Source organism: Acyrthosiphon pisum, chromosome A1, assembly GCF_005508785.2.
Source record: "Acyrthosiphon pisum isolate AL4f chromosome A1, pea_aphid_22Mar2018_4r6ur, whole genome shotgun sequence".
Taxonomy (NCBI): Eukaryota; Metazoa; Arthropoda; class Insecta; order Hemiptera; family Aphididae; genus Acyrthosiphon; species Acyrthosiphon pisum.
In genome coordinates this window covers 127,770,151-127,794,617 of record NC_042494.1, presented here as the reverse complement: position 1 = coordinate 127,794,617, position 24,467 = coordinate 127,770,151, and the positions used below count along the sequence as shown (strand labels likewise).

The 24,467-nt window shown below is 30.2% G+C and overlaps 2 protein-coding genes across 6 annotated transcripts in view; one reads left to right on the top strand and one right to left on the bottom strand.

The window, feature by feature from the left end:
• LOC100160431 overlaps positions 1-13,640 on the top strand; it is a 49,922-nt gene extending 36,282 nt beyond the window's left edge. For 3 of the 5 annotated variants that reach the window (XM_029488283.1, XM_029488285.1, XM_029488284.1), the window contains exons 5-19: positions 33-121; positions 1,746-1,835; positions 2,096-2,174; positions 2,258-2,322; positions 2,534-2,738; positions 3,623-3,883; positions 4,023-4,196; positions 4,356-4,431; positions 4,600-4,703; positions 5,282-5,420; positions 5,542-5,616; positions 6,154-6,211; positions 7,637-7,936; positions 8,849-8,884; positions 12,812-13,640. In XM_029488283.1, the coding sequence (XP_029344143.1) occupies positions 33-121; positions 1,746-1,835; positions 2,096-2,174; positions 2,258-2,322; positions 2,534-2,738; positions 3,623-3,883; positions 4,023-4,196; positions 4,356-4,431; positions 4,600-4,703; positions 5,282-5,420; positions 5,542-5,616; positions 6,154-6,211; positions 7,637-7,936; positions 8,849-8,884; positions 12,812-12,985 (1,925 nt within the window). In that variant the 3' untranslated portion in view covers positions 12,986-13,640. Of the gene's footprint in view, positions 1-32; positions 122-1,745; positions 1,836-2,095; positions 2,175-2,257; positions 2,323-2,533; positions 2,739-3,622; positions 3,884-4,022; positions 4,197-4,355; positions 4,432-4,599; positions 4,704-5,281; positions 5,421-5,541; positions 5,617-6,153; positions 6,588-7,636; positions 7,937-8,848; positions 8,885-12,811 lie in introns of those variants that run through there. The other 2 variants (XM_001946912.5, XM_029488286.1) reach the window with 2 other exon arrangements.
• A 2,004-nt stretch (positions 13,641-15,644) lies between these two features.
• LOC100169316 (egalitarian protein homolog) overlaps positions 15,645-24,467 on the bottom strand; it is a 17,346-nt gene continuing 8,523 nt past the window's right edge. Inside the window, 7 exon segments of the mRNA XM_008184657.3 lie at positions 15,645-17,940; positions 18,028-18,122; positions 18,185-18,274; positions 18,342-18,382; positions 18,384-18,540; positions 19,324-19,568; positions 20,751-20,831. Of these exon segments, the coding sequence (XP_008182879.1) occupies positions 17,687-17,940; positions 18,028-18,122; positions 18,185-18,274; positions 18,342-18,382; positions 18,384-18,540; positions 19,324-19,568; positions 20,751-20,831 (963 nt within the window). The 3' untranslated portion in view covers positions 15,645-17,686.

Below are 24,467 nucleotides of genomic sequence, written 5' to 3'. Positions count from 1 at the left end.
CCTACATTATATTAGTATACACTTTTTTTTAGAGTCTGATGAGTTTGACGACATTCCCATAAAATTAAATACAATTTTGGAAGAAGTGTCTTATGACGTAGAACATCTTCCAGAACTACAGGTCAGTTTTTACAGTGGTTGGAATGCTTTTCCTACCACTACTTTATTTTAAATCTCTTTATGATAAAAACAGTGTCGAATATTTTATCTTCCACACATAAAATATAATAACTGCCATGGAAACCAATAAATAAATTATTATTATTTATTATTATTAATTAAATAAGTACTTAAAAGTTAAAACTCTCTATTATTTAAAAACAACTTTTGTACATTTTATCTTTCAGATATTTTAAATAATAGATAATAAATTTCAAAATGCTTACTAGTGGGGGAGGGGGGTACATGGATTGAGGGGGTCTTGAACTCCTAGAGATTTGGTGAAATTCTAGTTTTTATTAAAATTAAATTATAACAAATATATATATATATTATATAAATATAAGATAGGACTTTATTTCTAAACTTAATTGACTTTTATAAATTACACTCTCTAATAATATAATATAATGTAAGGAAATAATGTACAATTTGAAAGTAGATATCTACCATTTAAATTCATATAATAGGTGCGTTGATTTTCGTTATGTTAATATTATTCTACTCATTAGCGTGCTGCAAATGAAGCTATATGCGTAATGCGTGCCGTATTACTTCGTTTTTAAATACATATATAATATATATAGATTATACTTTGAGTAGCGATTAGCAAATATTATACGTGAATCTCTACATAAAATATAACGTGCAACTGTTGCACCCGTTGCACCCGTTGCACTAGTTCACTATACACAACTGTAGTTCTTACTAATTATTGTTATTATTGTTTTTCATTCATTACAATCTCAAATAGACGTGTAGTAGTATTTATAATAACAACTCATATTTCATAAACAGAGTAATGTATTTTACTGGATACACATTCATTTTTAGTTATTTTTAGTGTGAACTTAAAATAAATTTTGTTAATATTAGTTACAATTTGAAAATTAGGTATAGCATAGGATATAGGACTACACAATTTAACAAAATAAAAAAATAGTTTTACTATTTTTTCATTATAAGGTTTTGTTTTTATAACCTAATATGTACAGGAGGTATACTTATGTATATGTATTATATATCAATGTATCATTATTCATTACATAATCGTAGGCACGGTCTTAATCGTAGGACAAATACTTTTCTAAAAATATTGTTAAATACACAAGAGTTACACAATTTGAGTACCTATTCAACAAATGTTTTATTTTTAATTTTTATTAATATAACAAATAAATGATAAGTAGGTATAGACATTTTAAAGTATGATGGCCAGAGAAAATGGCAAGTGGTGATTCGTAAAAAGGAATCGTCACCATCCATCATCACAAATCTAAATGTGGATCACCCCATTTATGTCATACTCTATTTGCATATTTTATTTTATTAATTACTGTTCAAACTTATTTTTTGATTTTTATTTAGCTATGTTTACACAAGAACGATAAGATATTATAATTTTTAATAATATTGTAATCATCAATAATAAGTTCAAACAAGGTGAAAAAAATCAATTTTGAATCATCCCACATAAAGAAATTAGTTTGATTAAAAATGAGAGAACGAATAAATGCTATCACTACAAACAAAAAAAAATATTAATAATTCATAAAATTAAATTTTATATGTATAAATGTTTTAAGGCTGCCCAGAAAAAGTGCGCTGTTCCATTGGCGGAAGACTTAAACGAAAAAAATTACGAAGATCTCCTGGCCACTGCTATATTAAACAAGGTACGCTATATATTTCCTTTACCCTTCATAGTATTTACTTCTGTATAGGTATTTGTATTAAATACATAACACGATGTTATGTTGAAACCCTTTTTCGTTCATACTAAGCTTATATATGGCTTCCTGCCATTCATTCCTTTATAGTTTAGAAGGCAGTTGCTTGTTATTCAACTGTCACACTGCACTAATAATAACTATGTTTGTAAGTTATAAAAGGGTGTTTTTCATCATATATTTAAATTTTTGTTTTTTTTTTACAGATTGTCGCCAACAGTCAGACAAAGAAAAAAGTTCCAGTTGCAAGGACTCGAATTTCTAAATTTCCTCCTAAACAAACGGGTATGTAACACAATTTCAAATTCGAAATTTACGTGAAAATATTGCATTATTATATTGATTCGATGATAATATTATGTATGTAGATTCAAATAATCAGAATTCGAAAAAAACCGAAGAGCCCCGGAGGACCCCTAGAGTGTCTTTAACTGTAAGTCTCATATAATTGCTTGTAAAATATAAATTATGTATTTATGCATATTATTAACTGTATAATATATATACCTATAGCGAGTAGTTACGAACATTTTATATTTGCCTAAATATGTTACATAAAGTCATAAAAAACACAGAAGAGATAAAATGTATTATCATTGTATATTAATGTGCAGTGTAATGCATATTATATTATTCGTGTTTAGGTGGAAGAATTCACGGAAGAGGTGACAACGACCAGTTATAATACATACTCTGATATTGAGGGCGATTACGACGATGGGTTCAACGAAGGTGACGAGGAAGACGATGAGAGATCGCAATCGACCATCGGAATGTTCATGTCGAATGCGAAATTGCTACGAGGGCACACGGCGCCTTTGCCCGAATTCGGGTCCGATACAGTTGAGGGTAAGTATCTATGGATAAAAAATCACGAGCTTTTTCACCCTATCTACGTATCTATCATAGTACGCAATTAGTTATAAACTTATAATATATTAATATTTTATATTACATAAGCGGCCTCAAAAAGAAATGTTCTCGTCGTTTTTCTTATCGCGAATATTTTAGTTATTTCCACAGATATATACTAATATATATATATTAGTATATATCTGTGGTTATTTTTCTAATGTCTGCCAATAAAATATGTGGGCGCAATCGAGCGTGACACGTTCGTACGCTTTGTGATAAATTGATAATAATAATATATTATTATTCAAAGTTCTTATATTATATTTTTTTTTTTAGATATGTTAGGTGGTGTACGTTGATTTATTACAGGTATGCGTTTTAGATTACCCGAATGGAACTGTTGTTTTGAAGTTATTTGTAAAATCTAATATTTTTTATATTGCGTATCTATACCGATAAGTTCAGATTGTCTTCTATTACGTATTAATATTGAGTATGCCGCGTGCATATTCATATATTATAATTTTTTATGTAGCTTTCACTTCTGCCAATGATTCAATAACGTCGCGGTCGGGATTACACTCCATTATACGTGCGTTCAATGGTGTATGATATATATTATAGTATATTATTACTATGATTATATTTATTCCATTCTTGTATTGGCACCCAAGTCTCGTTTGTTTTTTATTTTATCGAACCTATAATTATACGAATCAATCGTTTAGCGAGGCCCTATAATATATAGTATATTAAATAATAAATTCTATATATACTTAACTTTGGCTTTAGACTTTTGCTAAGTACCGTTGTGAAACCGACTTATTATGATGCTCTCGTCGAATGTATTCAGTAAATACCTATCGTTTTTTTTTCAGACGGCAGCAGTACCATCGATCCCGACGATCAAGGAATAAGCGCCACGGTGGACTCGTGGGAAGACAATTGGCTGTTCCAAAAGAAAAGGGTAAACCGGATGTCCGGCTCCAACAATTATCACCATCATCCCGTACCCGTTCCAATGTTAGTGCCAAACCCGTCCGAAGTCACCAGGCCGCTAATAGGCGATCGCGATGCCGACGAAACGTCCGAACTGTCCGACTATTCGAATTCGGCACTGGACGAGCTGCTCGAACTCTGTAATTTATAATTATGATTTTATAATTATCTCATATACATCGTTTGTACATTTATTTGTATCACTATGTATATTTGATTACCCTGTTAATATTATATTATGTGACGAATGTGTCTTTTGCTTTTCCGTCATACTTGTAGCTGATTTCGAATCGGAGCTGCTGCAGACGAAACGTTCGGACGTCGACACAAACTCCACCGACGGTGGAATTTTACTGTTCGAAGGCCCTAGCAGCGAGGAGGACAACCCGCTCATCTGGGATCCCGTAGTGGAGGCTTGCAACAAACACGTTGCACTTTCCCAAGTAGATTCCGGTAGGTCGTTTTAAATTTCAGAATATACCTATATAATCTATAATATATTTATTGGTATTTATTGGTGTCACATCGCGCAGTCGCGAAGTCTGTTTAAAGTATTATACATTTTTATATACAGACATATTAATTTGTTGTCATTTTTTTATGCGTTTCTAGGTCAAAGTTCAATGGATCATCAGAGGGATTTTGATCATACTATAGAAGTCAACGAAAAACCGGTGCCTAGGCCAAGGTAATGTATAAAACACCTATTTACGTATATAACATTATTTCCGAATACACAATGATGTTATGTATAATATAACATACTATTCAATTGTTTGCCGTTTGGTATGTAATATATATATATATGATAACTATTTTAATTATACCAATTACATTCATGTATCGTTGTTTATAGATCTAGTTTAATGTTAAGCGCCACCGACAGTAGCGAAGTCAACTCGGTGTCATCTGAAGAAGTGAATGTCGCAGAAGAAGACGAAGAGTTACCTCCCAGGCCAGGTATCAGTATTTATATATACATGTTAATTAATTTAAGGGTTAAGTCTTATCATGCATTTGCATATTTTTTACTGAAAATAATTAATAAATAGAAGAAATCCGATTCGATACAAATGTGATGTCTGGATTTCAAATTTCAAAATGTTAAATACATAGTAAATAAATGCATAGAGTTACGATTTTTATATTAAAATTTTTTTCTTCATAAATGTGTATTTTAAAGATTTATGATTTTTACTATACATTTTAAAATATAATGTGGATGAAAAATAAAATTTTACAAAAAAATTAACAAACTATTTTGATGCGATATAAAAATATTCTAAATTTTGGATAAAACTAAGAACATTAGCAAACTTTTAAAACTATACTAAATTCCTAAATTATCGATCAATGACGCTTTTTTGATTGCATAATTTGTTTTATGTACATAATTCAAAGATTCAGTCTAATAAATCCCCTAGTTCTGGGTTCAAGGACCTGCTGGGACATTATATTATTATAATACGTATTATAAGTCGTCGTATCAGGTAAATCGTTATATACAGAGCAAGTGAAGTTACTCTCGTCTTGATCGGCAGGTACGATAGCAGAACGAGAACATTCCAAGTGGGAAAAGGCGACGCCACTGACGAACAACCCGTACTCCGCCGAGAACATCGAAAAGCGCAAGTACAAGACGTTGTTCGGCAGCAGGAGCAGTAGCGAAGCGTCACTGTGAGTTTTTTTTTGTTATTTTTTCCACAAACGGTTTTGCTCGTTGTAAAACTATTTCATTTTCCTCCGACGGTAACGTTTTATAATAATATTATTACATACCTACACGTTTTTCCTGCAGGAATTTAATCAATGGAAACGACACGTTCAGTCCGTTGAAAATTGTTTGCAGCCCCTCGTTACCGGACACGCAGCGGTAATTATCGTTCGAAAGTCCAAAAAAAAAAATTATTAATAATTTAGAGCATCCACGTCCCATTATTGTTATACCGTCTCCGTTCATCTATAACCGGCATGTTATAATATAGTAAAATTCTACTAAGCAGTAAGCAAATTCGAAATTATGGTGTCATATACTATCTAATGAAGGTTAATTATATTAAAGCTTTAACCTCACCTAATACCGTCATACCGAATTCGAAGAATAGAATATCTTCAAGATAATTTAAAGCCCTTTTTTAAATTAAATATTCTTAAACATAGAAGTCACTGCGATTTACATTTTATCATATTATTGTAATACTATAGTACATTGTATATATTTCATATAATATGTATACGTATTATATTAACTCATATTAACTTAAAATTTAGTAAAATGAGTTTAAAATCCAATCTTAACCTGGACGCTATAATTTCGATTTTACTTGGAAGAGTTTTGTTTTATTGGGTGTGGGTATCTATTGTCCTAAAATATTATAATACCTATTCAATCATCTAAAATTTCATTCAGGTACGGTCGAGATTACTACATCAATCAGTCCGGGGAATTGAAAGCCAGACAAAAACAGGTTAGTGTTGACGACGCCAGTACTTTGGAAAAATCAATAGTGTACGGAACTTTGCTCAGAACCGTGATTAGGAACCAAACAGGCACAGACAACTTTGTTAAAAATCCCATTTACTCCGAGGACGTTTCGAGCCATACCTATAATAGATGAACGTGCCATATAAAATGTTTTGATCGATTTTTTTATATATTATTATTATTATTCGTATATTTATTCTTTATGATTACCTGGTTGTGAGCCAAAATTGGAAATTTTGGAAATTGGGCTTTATGTGATATTTTTCGTAGGTACGAAATCGAAATACGCGTTACCATATAATATATAATATTGTTTTGTTACCATACATATTTCAAATAAAATGTATCGTTAATCAGAATTTGCTGCAGTTTTTATTTGCGCTGGTGTACTCGCGGGAACCACCGCAAAGATCCTACGTTTGTTTCTAAACACATTTTATTCGCAGAAATAATTCATAATTTAAAATAAATAATTTGTAGAAAATATTGTCGCGCGTAGGTATAGTGTAGGCCAAGTGTATTGGACTCTATGCATTTCTGTCACTCATCTATAATGACCACTTCAGCCATTGTCTGCGTGATCGGTTTCTTTTACGCTGTCGTTCTATAATATTATACACATCTATACTATAAAATTAAAATTACATTTTAAGTGACACGCCCCTATATATGAAATATGTTTATGATTTTTTAGGTTTTCGGTAGTGCTGAAAATAGTAGGAATGTAGGTGGTATTTACTTTTTGGTGGTTCAATATTAGTTTGGAATTTTGGAATACCGAGTGATCGGACTTTACCTAAACGAATGTTTTATCAACTATGCATCCTCAAGATTTCGTCTCTACAAGCTAGGATAAGGGAGGGGGGGGAGAGAGTTAAGTTCGGGGGTCTCTTTAGTCATCACTCAACAGCATTCAATCATTGGTCGTTTGTGTACATTCTTAAAACAAAAATCATTAGAATTTTTTTATAATTTTATTTATTTATACAAATTTAACTTTAAAGGCTCACTGTGAAACAAATGCGCACAGTATAATAATTTATTGTTGTATCTTATTTTACAGTATTTTAGTTTGAACTCAACTCTCGTAATAGTAATAGGTAGATATGTGTTAATAAGTTGCTTGTCTTTGTATGAGTTGAGCAATGTTCAAAGCTCTGGTAAGAATAGGATTATATTTTTTACATCGTCGGGGCCGGGGCCAACAACCATCTACGTCCTATTGCCCATTGCCTCTTGGGCTCTCTACTGTTTGGTGAACTTTTGATCCGGGATAGCGTCTCTAGTCACATAATACATTATAACATGCAAGCTTCTCGGCCTCAACGCTGTAACAAATTCCAATTATTGAATTTATTATATTGTAATGATTCGTAAACACGTGCCCGCGATGTGTGTTGTGTGTCAGACCAAGGTGTCCAAACTGGTAGTACAGATCGGTGAAGACGAACTCGAAAGTGACATGCGGCGAACTGACGGCGCACTCCGGGACTCCGCGCCGGCCACCCCTCAATCGACGTCCAGTGGCGACTCGTTAGCGCCCTTTGGCACTTTCGGCGGCCAAGACAAACTGGTTCGGGTGTGCTCGTGGACGGACCGACGGGATAGCGGCAGCGGCGTCCTCAAGAGTTCCAACGCGGAATCGGCAGACAACGTGCACCACTGTATGCCTTCGGTCAGAGAACTGGCCAAACAGTTTTCGTCCAACGTGAGTTTAACCGAAGTCAATATTTGTATCTAATGATATAATATAACTTGTGTGATTTGTAGCCATATTAATATAATATAATATTAAGCTCGGTAGTCGATGGTAGCGGCGTATCAAATAAGAATCTAACACGATCGGTAGAATATAGATTTACCGAAGCAGGACTTGTAATTTATACTATAATAAATAAATAATTTCCATTTGAAAATTAACAATATGTACCTATATGATATTATTTGTCTTGACGCTTTTCACGCTAAAAACCTGATCATTCCCATTGACATTACTATAATAGAGGGCATTTAAACCATGTCCTTGCAGCAAATTTATATCGCCATGCGTTTAATAATATAATACATGTACCTATTCAATAATGGGGGCTATAACAGTCCGGATATAGTCTGGAGACTATAGTCTCTAGTCACGACCATAAATAGGGGTGGGAGAAGGCAAAGCCCTCTCGTGGCATAATTTAACTTTGGTTTTCTAAGACTCATTTATAGTTGATTAATTAAATTCTAAATCTCCCGGAGTTGGCACTCGAAACGTAACAGAAAACAAACTTTTCATAGTTTCCGTTCGAAATATCTTTTGAAAATTGAACTAATATGCGTTTTGGACTTCGTGTGAACAACTTAAATACGAATATACAATCAATCGAGAAATGTATGTCTTTTGGTTGATTTTACAATTGTTTTTCTTTGTCAATGATTCGACTGGTGGTGGGTGTGGGGTGGAGTGAGTGTCGGCTCTCCGATTCCATGATCGTGTCCTTAGATATAGTATTCTACTTATGTGGTTACAATATATTATTAACTTATTTATTTCAAACAATACGGGCATTATTTATTATTTTAAATTACAATACAATTTTGAAAAATTTTAATTTAGATTTTTTTTCTACACTTTTAGAACGCTGAAAACACATGCAAGAACCCGAGCAGACAAGTAAGTAAACCACCTGGGTGTTACGCTGCGAAAGTATACCGCCTACAAAGGAGGTTCGATTAGTATTAAATGTTTTGTGTGCTTGTGTATATGTATATAATTTATGTACTATGTATAATGTACATAAATATAGGCAGGTCCCGGTTGACTGATTTGGCGTATAAGTAACCTACACACGTAATATACGTTCTCTTAAGTCCCCTGAAAAGTACTGTATAATAATGTGTCACTATCGATATGTTGGTATAAATTGTTAATTGTTATATTGTTATTTGCATTCATCTGTATTTTTTATTTTTATTATACATTAACAACATGTCACAAAAGTATTAAAATATGTTGTGCATTTGTATAAATTCTGATGTATTAAGTACAACAATATATTTTATGATGGATAATATATCATAAATATAATGTACTGTGGCACTGTGCAGTTGACAAAATGCTGATTATTGCTATTGACTTTTATTATTGATAATATATTATAGTAGGTACCTACTATACTGTGACAATATTACACTTGAGTTTTATCATTTCGATGACATATTTTAACATTAACTTTTAGTTTTCAAATGTATAACTTATATAATAGGTAATCTACAATATGCTATAAATTATGATAGTATATAAGTATAAACTTATTACAATCTACTATAAGTTATGATAGAATATAAGTAGATATAAACTTATTCAAGTGGCAACGTTTAAAAGAAGAATCAACTCAGTATACTTGCTTGTGTGGTTTTTGTATTATAATTTCTGATTTAGATTTATTAAAACTCTGTATGATATTTTATAGTTCAAAATTAATATGCATTATTTTTATACATATATATTTAACGATTTGTGTCGTAACAATCAGTATTTTTATTATTTTCACTGCACGATTCAGTGAGCGTGTCCTCAAGTGTAATAAACGACCGTTACTAATACTCACGAATGTATACTTTTCATCTATAGATAGGTATTTATGCAGTGCACACGCCGAATGAATCGAAAATTCGAAACCGTATCGATAATTATGTGTGGGTAAGGTACCTTTATAATAGTAGGTATTAGATTTACGCTTTTACCCCTGTAGCATTAAATGATAGCTTTGTAAATTGTATGCAAAATATACGTAAAATGTATGTGTATAGGACCTGGATTTCAATGGAAAAAAATGCATTATTTTTGGATGCTCTCAATGCATTCCAAGTACATTATTTGTTTCAAGTACCAGATATAACTGTTGAAAGAGGAACATTTGATTTTGAATTATTTTTGAATTTTTCGATGTTTTTCCATTTTTAGAGCAATTTCAGGGTAGTTTTATTGATTTTTAATGCATATATGAATACATTGTACAAGCTTTTAGTGTAAATTGGGAAACTTAAAATATTATATCAAGAAATAATTATTTCCAGTATACTGTTTATTTTGTGCGTGCCGGAGTTTGGTATCTTGTTTTTGAATCATTGTTAGTTTAGTTAAGATAAAGTGTTAATACCTACTGCCGAAAGTCAGCCCATCGTTTTGCTATCTGTAGTTGCGCGTAGTTGCTTGACTATAAAAAAAATGTTGGGTCATTTTTGGTTATTTTTTGAAAGTGTTTATTGCATTTAAATCCGGACCCTATAGACCAATAGGCAATAATATATAATAAAGCAACAAAAAACCTTTTGTCAGCGTCTCGACGATATTACTATTGGCACCCTCCAATAGTAAGTTGGGCGTAGTAAAGTAAATCTCGCCGTTATTATATGCTTACCATATTTCAGTCTTCAGAAGCCGTCAATAAAAAACAATTATTCATTTATTCGTCTGGTTTAGTGTCTTCGCACTTATTCTGTACTATAATATGGTTCAAACCGTCCTCCGAAGGCGAAGGTACGTTTTTAAAAACATAGCACTGTTTTCACATCTGAAATCATATAAGATATCTCCAGCACCAGAAATTCTATGATAAAAATAATTGGAAACGATATTATCCGTAATGTAGTCTTGTCAAAAGCTTTTTCTTAAAGTGTTGATTTTTTATTATAAGAATTTTAATTAGGTGATTTTTAAAAAAACTGATTATAGGTATATAAGGGTTAATTATATTACACTTTAAGTAGGTAGCTATAATTACTGTCTATATAAAATCAAAATATTTAAAACATCTGTCAGAACGCGGACATTGTTATCTCCAATATCTTTGATAATAAATCATCAACAAAATAGAGCGTGGGACGCGAAATTTCGATTATTTTAGTAATAACTAAAATAAGTTTAGTGTCTATAGTCATAGGTATATACAGTGTGTCCCAGAAGTCCCGTATCACCCTTAGTATCTCCGTGGAAAATTAATATATTTAAATGCAATTTTTTACAGTAATAAGTATGGAAATTCTGATTGAATAACTAAATATTCGATTTTTTTTGGAAAATAAATTTATTAAATTTTCAATTACCATTTTGTTAATCATACTTTTTAAAACAGTTCAACAAAAAAAATATTAAAATTTAATGAAAATCGCCCAAGTTAGGGCTAATTATTATTTTTAATTTTAGCCGAAAAACCAGCGTGATTGTAATAATGAACACGCGAACCGTATTTCGCTAATGCCGTATGCATAGGTAACATAACTATTATTCTTAGAAATTCACAATAATAATAATTAGCCCTAACTAGGGCGATTTTCATTAAATTTTAATATTTTTTTTTGAACTGTTTTAAAAAATATGATCAACAAAATGGCTATCTTGAAAATTTAATAAATTTATTTTCCAAAAAAAAATTTTTTGATAATTTTTGAATTTTTGAAAAAAAAAAATCGAATATTATGTTATTCAATCAGAATTTCCATACTTATTACTATAAAAAAATTGCATTTAAATATATTGATTTTCCACGGAGATACTAAGGGTGATACTGGACTTCTGGGACACACTGTATATGGTGTAATACAGTTATTACAATAATATTGTGTGTAACTCAGTATAAGACACTATTAGTGATATTAGACGGATAGACAACTGGTCGTTTATAATATAATACGCTTTATGTAAGTATGTGCATAGGTATATGAAATTTAACGTTGCAGGGCGCGGCCGATGGACATTACAATATAACATACGAGTAAAACAATGATATTAGGAGGTACCTATATATAATATTTATAATATTATATAGATGGATACGCAGTGATACGTCGTTCAAGGTCTATCGCCGACTCCGGAATTCGCCCATTATACACTCCATATAATATAATACATACATTATACCTACATTTATACACCTATATACGCATTGTTGGGTTTATATTTAAAGCACTTGCGAGCAATTTTATAATGAGGGATCACCAGGGGCGGTTCCTGAGACTTGATTGGGGGGAACCTAATAGTTATAATTTTCACAAGACTTATAATAACAAATGCAAAACAATAATTTTTACAACACAAATTCAAGTCTTCTATTTAGAAATACGGGTTTTGGGCCTTGGGGGGGCCTGGGGATCACTGGGGGTCACAACACACATCCCTGCTAAATCGGCTACATCTCACCAATACGAAATCGTTTTCACCGACTGATCGCTCGCATCGAAAATCGCGTCCAGTGGGGTCGTACCTTGATATAATTATAATATCGTTAATACGGTTAAAACTCGTATGATTATTTAACGCATATTATATTATTCACAGTCAAGCGGGGGTGGCAAAAAAATAATTTTCAAGCCACAAATCCTAACACGACTACCGACTGTATCGTCTCGTCTCCATTGGAAAAATACGCCAATATTTTGCAAACATTCTAAAATTCCAATGCCTATGCAATTATTTTCATGATGCCGGCATATATTTCGAATCGATCGGTCAAAGTCAGGGGGGCTTAGTGGACTCAGTGGACTTATTATATCTCCGTCATTGTGTGATTTATTGTTGTATACCTATACGTTTTTACAGGTGCACAGCTTAACGGCCAGGAGCCTCAGTCGAGAGTACCGCGAAGGATTGGGATTGAAAGTGCGCGATAAAAGCGGACACGCCGTACAGGATTCCGACGACAGCGGCAACGGATCTGCCAAGTCTGAGGACGCTAACACGATCAGCCACCGACACCTGTTGCAGCTGGCCTAGTGAAATCGTCTGCTGCGGCGGATCGACAACTTATCATATTATTATCATTATTATTATTTTCATCGCGATGGTTATATATATAGTAATGTTGTTTATTTATAAATTATATAGATATATAATATTATAGTCTTCACAAAATTATTATTATTTTAATATTATATACATATCACGCGTTACACCCAGTGTATATATAGGATATTAATATACTATTTTAATATTAATATATTACCTACGGTGTTTGTGCTATATAGCATTGATTTTATAATTGACTATAATAATAGTATTATAATATCAATGGTAATATATGTACCAGTACCTCCTACCTATAGTGCATATTATAGAGGTACAAATAGATACAGTTTTTGTATTGTTATAATTTATTATAGTATAATAATATTAATTAAACTGTTATTATTATTTTGTTTTAAATACCTTATAGGTATAGTGTATATCTATAAAAACGTAGTTGCTTTTTTTTAAATCGAATAGTCATATTTTATTTTTCAAAATTGAAAAGCATATATTATGATTATTTTATTACGAGTGCATATTTTATTATTATAATTAAAATATATATAATTTGTTAATTGTATTCTTTATATAATTTATATAATTTATATGGACATTTTTTCGAAATAAAATATATATTATTATATATACCATAATATAATATCATTACCTAAACTATGTGTGTGTATTGAATATTGATGTTAAATAACTGGTGTTCGGATTCGGATAACAATCAATATACTTTTAAGGCTCGAATGTATAACAGGGCGTTTCTGGAATATTTGCCAATATCTTGTTTAATGCGTGTCAAATAAACGCACCATTACCCCCCCCCCCCTCCTTCTATATACATTTTATGGTATTTACAAATGTTATATAGGTATGAATGTTGGAGGGCTTGAGGTAATATAATATGAAAATGGTTTTATACTGTTGCTGTTCGTATATTATCATATCATATTATTTACTATTACCTACGTACTTGACTATGAACATAAAATGCACGTAATTTATTACTTTAAAATTACGTGCACATTTTGTCAATACCATTTCAATTTTATCGCCAGTTAAATGTATACAGTGTGAAAACTCAGACGGCGGTTACGCGAGCATAGACATTAGGTTTAAAGCATAGACCTATAAACTAAACTTAGTTAATAGGTCTATGGTTTAAAGTCATGGTCATAGAGAATGCTAAAAATAACTAATGCTTCACTGCAGGCAACTTATAGGGTGCTTCGGCCTGATAAATATACTTCGTCTTCGTTTCATTAAAAAATTTAACAAGACAGATAAATAAATACAATTTTTAAAAAACATCAACAATATTACAGTTATATTAATTAAATTACACTAATATAATTTATATATAGATACAAGATTATAGGTTTTCCGATTGACAACATTCAAATTTTTTGTTTAAATATATTTTTTAATGTTATTATAAAGTACGAAGTAGGTGCCTACTGTACAGCAGCCAAGCGATACCCACTTGAACACCTTTTAAATTTTTTATAATTATTTATAGCACGTATATTATTGACAACCATAGGTACTTTTAGATAAGTACATTTTGAAAAAAAGAATATCGAATATCAATTTTTGTTTTAGCTAGTCGTTTTTAATTGAAATATTTATTTGGATTTTTTGTTGTATTCGTTGGTTTTCTAACCCTCGATATTTTGACCTAGATTCATATACATATTATAGGTGGGTGGCCGTTATGACTTATGACTTTATGAGTTGTGGATGACCTACTCGCAATATCATACAACTTTTTTCTCGAGTGTTGTTGTTTTAAAATTATTGTATTTAACTAATAAGGTTAGGTTCCTACTACGATGCTTTTGTATTTTATTGTTTCGGGAAACAGTTACCTATATTAATCTCGTATATTTTTATTACAATGCGTCGCCGACGTACCTTTGTATATTTTGTTTAGTATATTATGTGTATCTACATCGTCACGGCATAATAATATGATATTAGTAAAGTATTATGGATGTTAAAAATATGTAGGTACTCTCATCTGAATACCTGATCCTCCCTCCCATATTGTCACGTCACTCACGCCAGACCATTGTTGATTGTTTGAATAAAGACGCATCACAATCATACCTACTGATCAAAAAAACGAGGAACGGCTGTTGTGTCGTGGGCAGTGCTGTAAGTGCTAGGAATTATTATTTATCACTTGCAGGACCGCCAAGAACGACAAATTTCAAATTGAGGCAACGCAATATCAACACATTTTTTATGCACTCACCCCTGTGGTAATAAACTTTACTCTGGCAGCGTTATTGGGGTACAAGTTTTTATCACATTAAATTGCACAGTTATTTTAGATTCTTAAATCAATACCGACAATAATTGAACCGTAGGTGTTCGTTTCCTAACAAAATGTTAGGTAAATTGTATAGACAACAGTAGGTATTACAATATTTTTCGACAGCATAGATTCTAGATACCTAGAATCTAGATATAAGTCAAATATAATATGATTTTCAGCAGCAACACTTATCAAACATGATAATAAAAGTATGTGGTTAAATAGCAGTATAGCAATATTAGAATATAATATTGATACTTGATAGGAAATATAATTGGATCAAAACATTTTTAAAAGAAAAAAAAAAGTGAGTTTATCATGTCATTTTGTTAAATATACATTTTATTTTTATAACTTTGGTTAGTAAATAAATAACACAATTATGTTTTAAATAAAACTTGTAAGAGTGTAAATTACAAATACAACCAATTTTCTTAATGTTAAATTTTAATATTTTTCTAACAAAAATAAAATAATAATACTTAATGACATTATCAACGCTGATACATTAATATTATGATATTAAGAATATTGTTAATAATGTACAATAACACCACTCAAGGAAGACAAATATTGAAATATGGTTAGGTTTTACCAGGTGAATGTAAGACATTTTCTCTCTTAAGTTTTAAAAAGGACATAATATTATCATGATTATGTTTGACATCATTTACTATCATACGCAATAGCCAATAATATAGGAAAAAAAATTAACCCATCCAAATTCGATTTTATAACTTTAGGAGTGAATAAGAATATATAGGTATAATAGGGGTGTGTGTGTTAATGTGTTGACACTACATGCCGGTAGTCTGCGCATGCTTATGTACATGAAATATACCAACTGTTAACACCAGTTGTATAATCGGTGGTTATCTTCATATTAAAATAACATGGTTTGCTGGCAATTTAATTAATTTAATTAGTTAATAACACTCGTTATCTTGCCTTTCATCAGTATCCAGTTAACCGCTTTTCATGGGGTTTGTCATGACTAATATAAATATATAGCGTATTATAAGGTAAACTAGATACAATGATGTGCACAAGACTTGACAATATTTCAGAACGTTGCCATCATACCATGTTATTTTATCATGGTTATCTTAGTGATTTATAAGATAGACAATATTGAGTTGCAGAATTTATACAATTCACAAATAATTGTGTGTAAAATATACATGCATAATATACATGGAGAGAAAATGTCTTATAATTAGGGCCCGGATTTAAATGCTCCAAAAAAATTGCTAAAAATGTCCATAAAAAATATATTTTACCACAATAATGCCCTTAAAAATTGACATATAAATTAATTTTTTTAATGCAATGTTTTATTAAGTACACCTACTTAAATTTAAATTTACAATAAATTTACTAAACATTTATAAAAAATAAAAAACCGAAATTTGTTTAAAAGTTCAGTGTTTATAAATTATAATCACGGCCTACAAATTTTCCTATTGGATACATAATTTTTCCTCTATAAAAGTTTCACTAATGAAGTATTTGTTTCATGAATACCGCATTGAAATCCGGGCTCTACTAATGATTAAGTCAGGAGAAAATGTCCATCTACCACATCAGGCACGTGTACAGGGGGAATTGGGAATTTTCAAACCATCCTACCCAAAATCATTTTTTACTTATATAATAGAACTTTTAATTTGTAATTCATTTTTGTTATGATTAACTAACCCCCTTCCCCTCCCAGAAAACAGGTACAATGTACATGCTTGGATTACTCAAGTTAAATAGGTGTAAAGTAAAACGTCTACTTTCACAACACCATGCATTTATTTTTAAATCCCTAACAGGTATACAAACATACCTTCCATTTCATGATAATTCATTATACATACGTTCATGTTATTAATTTTAATACATGGACTTCACAATGCAATACTATAGTTTAGGTTAATACTGTTTGAGCAAACAAAGTCAACTATAATTAATTTTTCTAAAATCTAAATAGGCACGTCGTGATGCTAGCGCAAATTTAATAAAAATATAATATTTTTCAGTCTAATATGTCTAACCGCCTTGCGGATTTTCTTTTTATTGCTGTCAAATTTTGAATATTATTTATAACCTTTGCTATATCGTAACACAAAATATAACACGTATAATAATATTATGGACGGATATTGTACAGACTCAACCCTGTTAATTAGTTTCTCTATAGATATTATATACACGGACCCAGATTTTCCAATACCACTTTTTACATTAAACAAAAGCAATATGAAACCTGGTCGTAAACTAAACAATTAGGCCCAAAGGCCATGGCTGGGCATAAGATTTAAAAAATCTAAATAATAAACCCAAAGTATTTCTCTCCTTTCATTTCCAACAATAATGGATTATAGTGGTTCAGTTTGAGTAGACATGTCAACAGTGTCTGTAGCAAAACGGCAGGTGCATTTGCAACTCATAGGTGAAGTATCTAAACTATCTGTTTGGTCTGGCTCTGCATCCATGGCCATTGTCAACAATGACTCTAGACGCTCAATTTTTTCCAAACGATCCATAAGTTTATCAGATAATACATCATCCAACCTTTCCATAGTTTCAGTAAGGCTTAGCGGTTGTTCAGACGCAATAGACTGGCATTCCCCTTTTAAAAACATTGAAAGTTATAAATAAACTAAATAAACAATAGAACAGAATAAAAATTAAAAACTAATTAATATTAAATATTTACCAGATGCAGAATTATCTGATGATGTTGATTTACCACTAATATTGCTGTCTAGACTGAGGAACTCATTAGAATCACAGTCCTCTCCACTATATTTCCTATAAAACATGATTTAATAAATTAATAAATTAATATTGATTAAATTATTTTCACTTCTTACATATTTTTTCCTTCCATTTTTTCTAACTTTTTTGCAACCTTTGTGGATCCTTTTAACTTTTCTTTATCTTCTTCAGTTAATTCCAAATGCCTGCAACCATAGTTTAGATTTAAAGAATATTTAAGTCAACATATTTAATTGATATTAATCAAAATACCTTAATAATCTCAATTCTCTGTTACTAAGAACGACATTTTTTTCCATTATCAGTAGACAATTTATCTTTAAGAACTTGCAATTCATTATCAATTTTACGCTGGTGCTTACGTTTTTGAACATTATCTGGGGAAATGTACAAAAATGCTTGTTCTTCACATAACTCTTCGAACAGTTTAGTATTGGATGGATGAATTTGACTATAAAACAATAAAAAATTAATTAACGTATTTATTTTGAAAAACAAAACATAAAAACATAATAGTAAACTTTTTAATGGCTAGAACAAAATAAATTAATATTACATTTAATATTAAACGATTAACTTTAACGATTAACTATGAAGAAATTGTGTATACCATAAGGTAGTTACAAAACTAGTAGGGATGGGAAATCTGAATTAAATCCAAACATTAAATATTATTCAGACATCCAAATCCTAATTTTCATCAAAATCAACTAATGATTTGACAGATTCATTAGAGTGTAGGACAATTAAATCATCAACCTAGTTGTGTGATACTAGGAGCTTACAAGAAAATTAATAAATGATACATTTTTTGTTTTTTCCTTTTAGAAATATTTTAATAATATTATTCTTAATAAATGGGTTATATGATTTACTTCAAACCATGATTATATTTTCAAAATGTACTCAGATGAATAATAATTTTAAAATAAGGATAGATTGTAATTCGGACACGAATATTACCGATAGCTGTAATAATATTATATATATATATATATATATATATATATATATATATATATTATATAAACAAGTCATATTATACATTACAGAATAAGACAGTGCAATGTCAGTGTGTTCTGTCAAAGTGTTAGTGTCATGAAACCATATAATATCCTAAACTCCCTGCATTATGCACCCTACAAATACTATTATCAAATTACGTAGGTACTCATTACTCAAGGGATTATTTAAATAACTTGTTAAAAAATGTTACTATACATAAAATACTTACGCAGATAAAATTTTATATAACTTAGGCATGAGAGTTAGCACATCACTGGCAGCGTAAGCAAGCATATCCTTAGATAATGGCCTCCGTATCCAATACCTTGGATCTTTTTTATTTTGAGTTCTCAATTGATCCTTAGATGAGTTTATTGGCAAACCATACATTTCACAAATGGCATTTAGACTAAGATTTTTTGCCTTATAAACTGGTTGTCCAGTTTCTTGAAATTGAATAATAGCAATGGCAGCCTAAAATTGAAAAACATGTCATATACTCAAATATTTTAATTTATTTATATTATGGCAAAAATCTAATCTTACAAATTAGTTACATATGCTAAGAGTGATAAATTATTATTAATAATAAGATTTAATACAATAGTGGGTATTTGTTTAGTATGTGACCTACCAAGACAATTATCTATATTATTATGTACTGACAACATACGAGTACCGATCAACTAACAGGTACTATAATTTTTCAAATTTTGAAATGATATACAAAAACTGTATTATAGCTAACCATTTTTTTAAAATAAAATACAATTTTTTTAATAATAAAATAATCTTATGAATTTTTTTGAATAATTTTTACATAATTATGCTGTAATAGGTACCTATGAGTATTTATACAATTTATTTTGCTGATATTTTGTTTGACTGATTTTTAAATTATTAAATGTAATCATGTATTATTTTATATGTGATACTAATTAATTGAATAATTATTAACATAATTTAAAAATTTTTCATTTGACTGTTTTTAAATTACTTATCGGTCTGGTAGGTCACGTATTTAACAAATATCCAATAGTGTCACATGGAAAGGTTCATATTTATTGTAAATATCTTGTCATAATATACTAAAATATGTAAGTACTTAAAACCATAAAATATGCCTTAAAACCAACAAATGAAAGTATTCAATAATATTTAGTAAAAATATAATAAATTTGTATTAAAAATATATTTAAAGTCCAACCACATTCACTTCTAATCCCGAGTGATGATCACATTACATTGTAATTACTCAAATTAGGTTCGGAAATTCTACTTTCCGAATCTAGAAAATTCAAACGACAGCAGTTTAGCAAAATATTTTAATTTCACGGCAATCATAACTATACCATTATTTGCACAAATCAGATCTAGACACGAACATTCGTGAATGTAATACAATTTAAGCAGATCAATTTATTATACCACACGAAACAAAAAACTGTTACAGGTTGCACACAATAAATTAAATTATTTCATTTATTCTGTGCCAGTTGTTGTGTGCCATAAAAATATTGTGCAGGCGTAAAACAAATACGACTAGGTGTGTTTGTTTGAAATAGTTAAACAATATAAGCTACGACAACATACAGCTATACTTTAAACTTATAATTTATAAATAATTTTTTTCAATAATAGCACTACCGGACTCACCTGAATATCGAACACGTTTTTCATTGCAATGCCAAACTGGTTGTACAGGTTCAAACTTTCATTTCGACAATCATTGATCACCTGTAAATACGTGAAAATGATGAAAATTGAATATTTTATACTTTTGCAGGAGATTATAATTAATTAATAATTTGATGAAAGTAATAATCTACTATGTCCTATTTTATACCAACTTTTAAGTCTCGTAAAGCGTATAAAATAAATAGGTAGTATTTGTTAACAGTAATATAAATGTCATAAGTCATAATTCATAACTCTTTATTAATCACAATTTTTAGATTATGAAAACTAGACTATTTAGTACTTAAACTTTAAATCTAGGAAGGTTGGAGTGCCACAAATGGGCAATGTTCCCCTCTCATGAATTTAATTACATTTTAACATTATATTATGTTTGTTTATTGTAATACTTTTTTAAATATTTATACTTTATGTAGTAGGTATGTACACATTTTAAATGTACTATGTCTTTATTTAAATATAATAAATAACCTAACCTAACCTACGATTCTTAAGATTGAATAATATTACTTATTAACATCTTGCGAAAAATCAGGCAATTTTAATTTTGTTTTTTAACGGAGATTAAATCGACAGATTTGTAATAAACGGAGTAGCTTTGAGTGGGACCGCACGGTACAAATTCGTATTTAAAAAAAACTTAAATTTCATATTTATAGCGATGTAAAAATATAGATTATATTATGTGAATCTCAACTTTATTTACGCTTGGTAATTACCTACTAATAATTACTAATTATTGGTTGGTATGAACATTTCGATGTTCTCCGAATTGTTTATTGTTGATTAGAAAGGCGCATATAAAATACTACTTTTTATTCTCAAATCCCCTCTTCCTATTTTTTTAGATCTTTAACTGTCTTAAGTCTAAAACTAACTGATTTTCAGGTAGCAATATCAATAGTTAAAATGAATGAAATGCATAAATTACATTCTTATTTACTTGATATTGTGATATAATTTCAAAGTTCTATTATTCATAGGTAGACAAGTTTTTTTTTAAAAAAGAAACTATTTGGTGGTTGAACTAACTTTGAGGATTCAAAAATGTCTGTATAACGAAATAAATGCCAGTGTTGCTAAAACACGAAATACGTTTAAATTGCTGTAACTTACCTAATTTTGGGCAAGGAAAGTTGGTAAATCACTAAAATGCACGGGGAAAAAATAACTAGAAATATGCGTAACAATAAAAATTCACTTACAATTTGTATTAGGTACTAAATAGTAAACAGTAAACATAACAACCAACTAAAAAACAAAATTCTAATTGTTGGGCTCAGCCTAAAGATATTAAGTGTCTTCAATTAACGTTTATACAATGTACCTATACAATTGAAATTTGTTTGGTCAAAAAGTAAGGAAATGTCAAAACATTTTATCAACATTATTCAAGTAAGTATACAAGAAAACAATTTTTAGTTTAAAAATAAAACGTAGTTAGGTTTCTAATAATTTAGTTATTAGAAACTCAAATATAAATATAATCTCAAATATTTAATGTTTATTGTCAAAAGGGCCCAGACCGTATAATTAATTAAAATAAAATAAAATAATTGAAGGAAAAATATAGAGTGAAAATTAAACGTTTTTAAATCGTTAGAACGCAAAGACCGCAAATACGAAAAACATTTTAAACTTGTTTATTTTTAAATAGAATTATCATTGGTCCCAGATGTAATCTCAAAAGAATCTTACATGGGATTTTGAAGGGAGCAAGTATATTTAACCAACATCAGCACACGTATAACTGTATAAGTATTTATATTATTTATAATTTGTTGGTTTAAAACATAAATACGCTACAGAGAAGTAGGAAAATGTTTAACTACGCTCTAACACTTTTGGCCGTTCTTAAAATGTCCAGTAAAGTGTCGGTTAACCGGACATTGTGAGAACGGCCCTTAGTTGTTTGTATTCCCATAAGGTAAACTCAATACATGACAATATAACTATTAACTATAGATATTTTGATGAGTGATGACTGTTTAAACGTTTTTAGGGTAAACAAATATAGTATGATGTATAACTACAGACTAGATATTTAATTACATAATATTTTGGTTTCTTAAGTTATTCGATTGAAAACATTAGGTACTTAAGGGGGCTGGAGCGTGATTAATTTTCGGTTGAAAACGTAGATCACGACTTCAATCACTACGCCCAATATAATATTGTGTTGTAAGTAGATGAACATTAGTGTGTGTAATTCGTAGTACCGATCACGTTGTATAGGGGCATCATAATACGTCTGTCATTTTACTAACGCGCATGCACATGTCACCAATAATTTCTTAATAAAATTAGGAACATTTTTTTTCAAAAAATACTGCCAGTGACTTCAATCACTACGTTCAGTAGGATGTTCCGATTTAAATTTTGAAAGCAGATTTGAATTCTCCTCTAAATTTACTATGCTTTAACCGTCGTACATTTTTCATATTCTATATTAGTGTATTTAAATTTGAATTATGAATATGATCTATTTTTACTCTTTTTTTAAGTAAATTTCGAAGTAAAAAAAAATAAAAATCGGAAAAATGAAATTGTCAAAGCATAGATAATTTAGTGACGAATTCAAATCTGCTTTCAAAATTAATATCAGAACATTATATTGGGCATAGTGATTGAAGGCGTGAGCTAGGTTTTCGACCGAAAATTAATCACGCTCCAGCCCCCTTAAGGGGATTCGATACCGTGATTTTCTGTTTTTGTCAAACACACGCACGGCATAGTATTTTAGACGTGTTTTTTGTCCAACGTACCGATTGATGTAGTGAAGCGATAAAAATTCTGAAAACAGATTTGAATTTGTCATCAAGTCTACTTGAGATCGGCCAGTCCACATATTTTATATTATCCTCCAAAATCATAAAATTATTGTATTATTAAAGAGTTATTTAAAAAATTTCATATCTCATTTTTTGGAAAAGTGTAAATAAAAAAATAAAAAATTTAGACTGACCGATCTCAAGTAGACTTGATGACAATTTCAAATCTGTTTTGAGAATTCTTATCGCTTCACTATGTCAATCGGTACGTTGGACAAAAAACACGTCTAAATTCTTATGTTGCGCGTGTGTTAGACAAAGACAGGAAATCACCGCCATCAATCCCCTTAAGGAATTATAATACACTATAGGTACAACATACTTAATATGCTCATACAATTATTATTATTATAAACTTATGGTTTGACTATGAACTTATTGTAGCATTGTATCAACCAATAGCAGTGTTTTATATATGTAATAAATTTATTAGTAATATCGTCAAATGTTCAAAATTTCAAATGTCCCGGCGGCCCAGCCCACACATATAAGCCGGCTCAACTTGTAATATCTTGAATTGAATGCATGGAAATTGTGTATATCATGTCATATTTATAAAATTTAATGTTATTAACTTTTTTCTGTAGGCTGCCATGAAAAAGTTTATTTTAAGAAAAATATTTATGCTCATATACTTTTTGGACCGCGCTAAAGAACAACAATTGATCAGGCATAATCCCTGCTTGTTTAAAACGAACTCACCATATAAAGTTAGTAGTTTGTCTATTTTTTAAAATCTATTTCAAAAACTGATTGATATCTATTTTCATTCACAGAGTAGCTATGACTTAATGATGGGATTTTGTGCAGACATGGTAACTGCACATGGAGACATAGTTCGTCG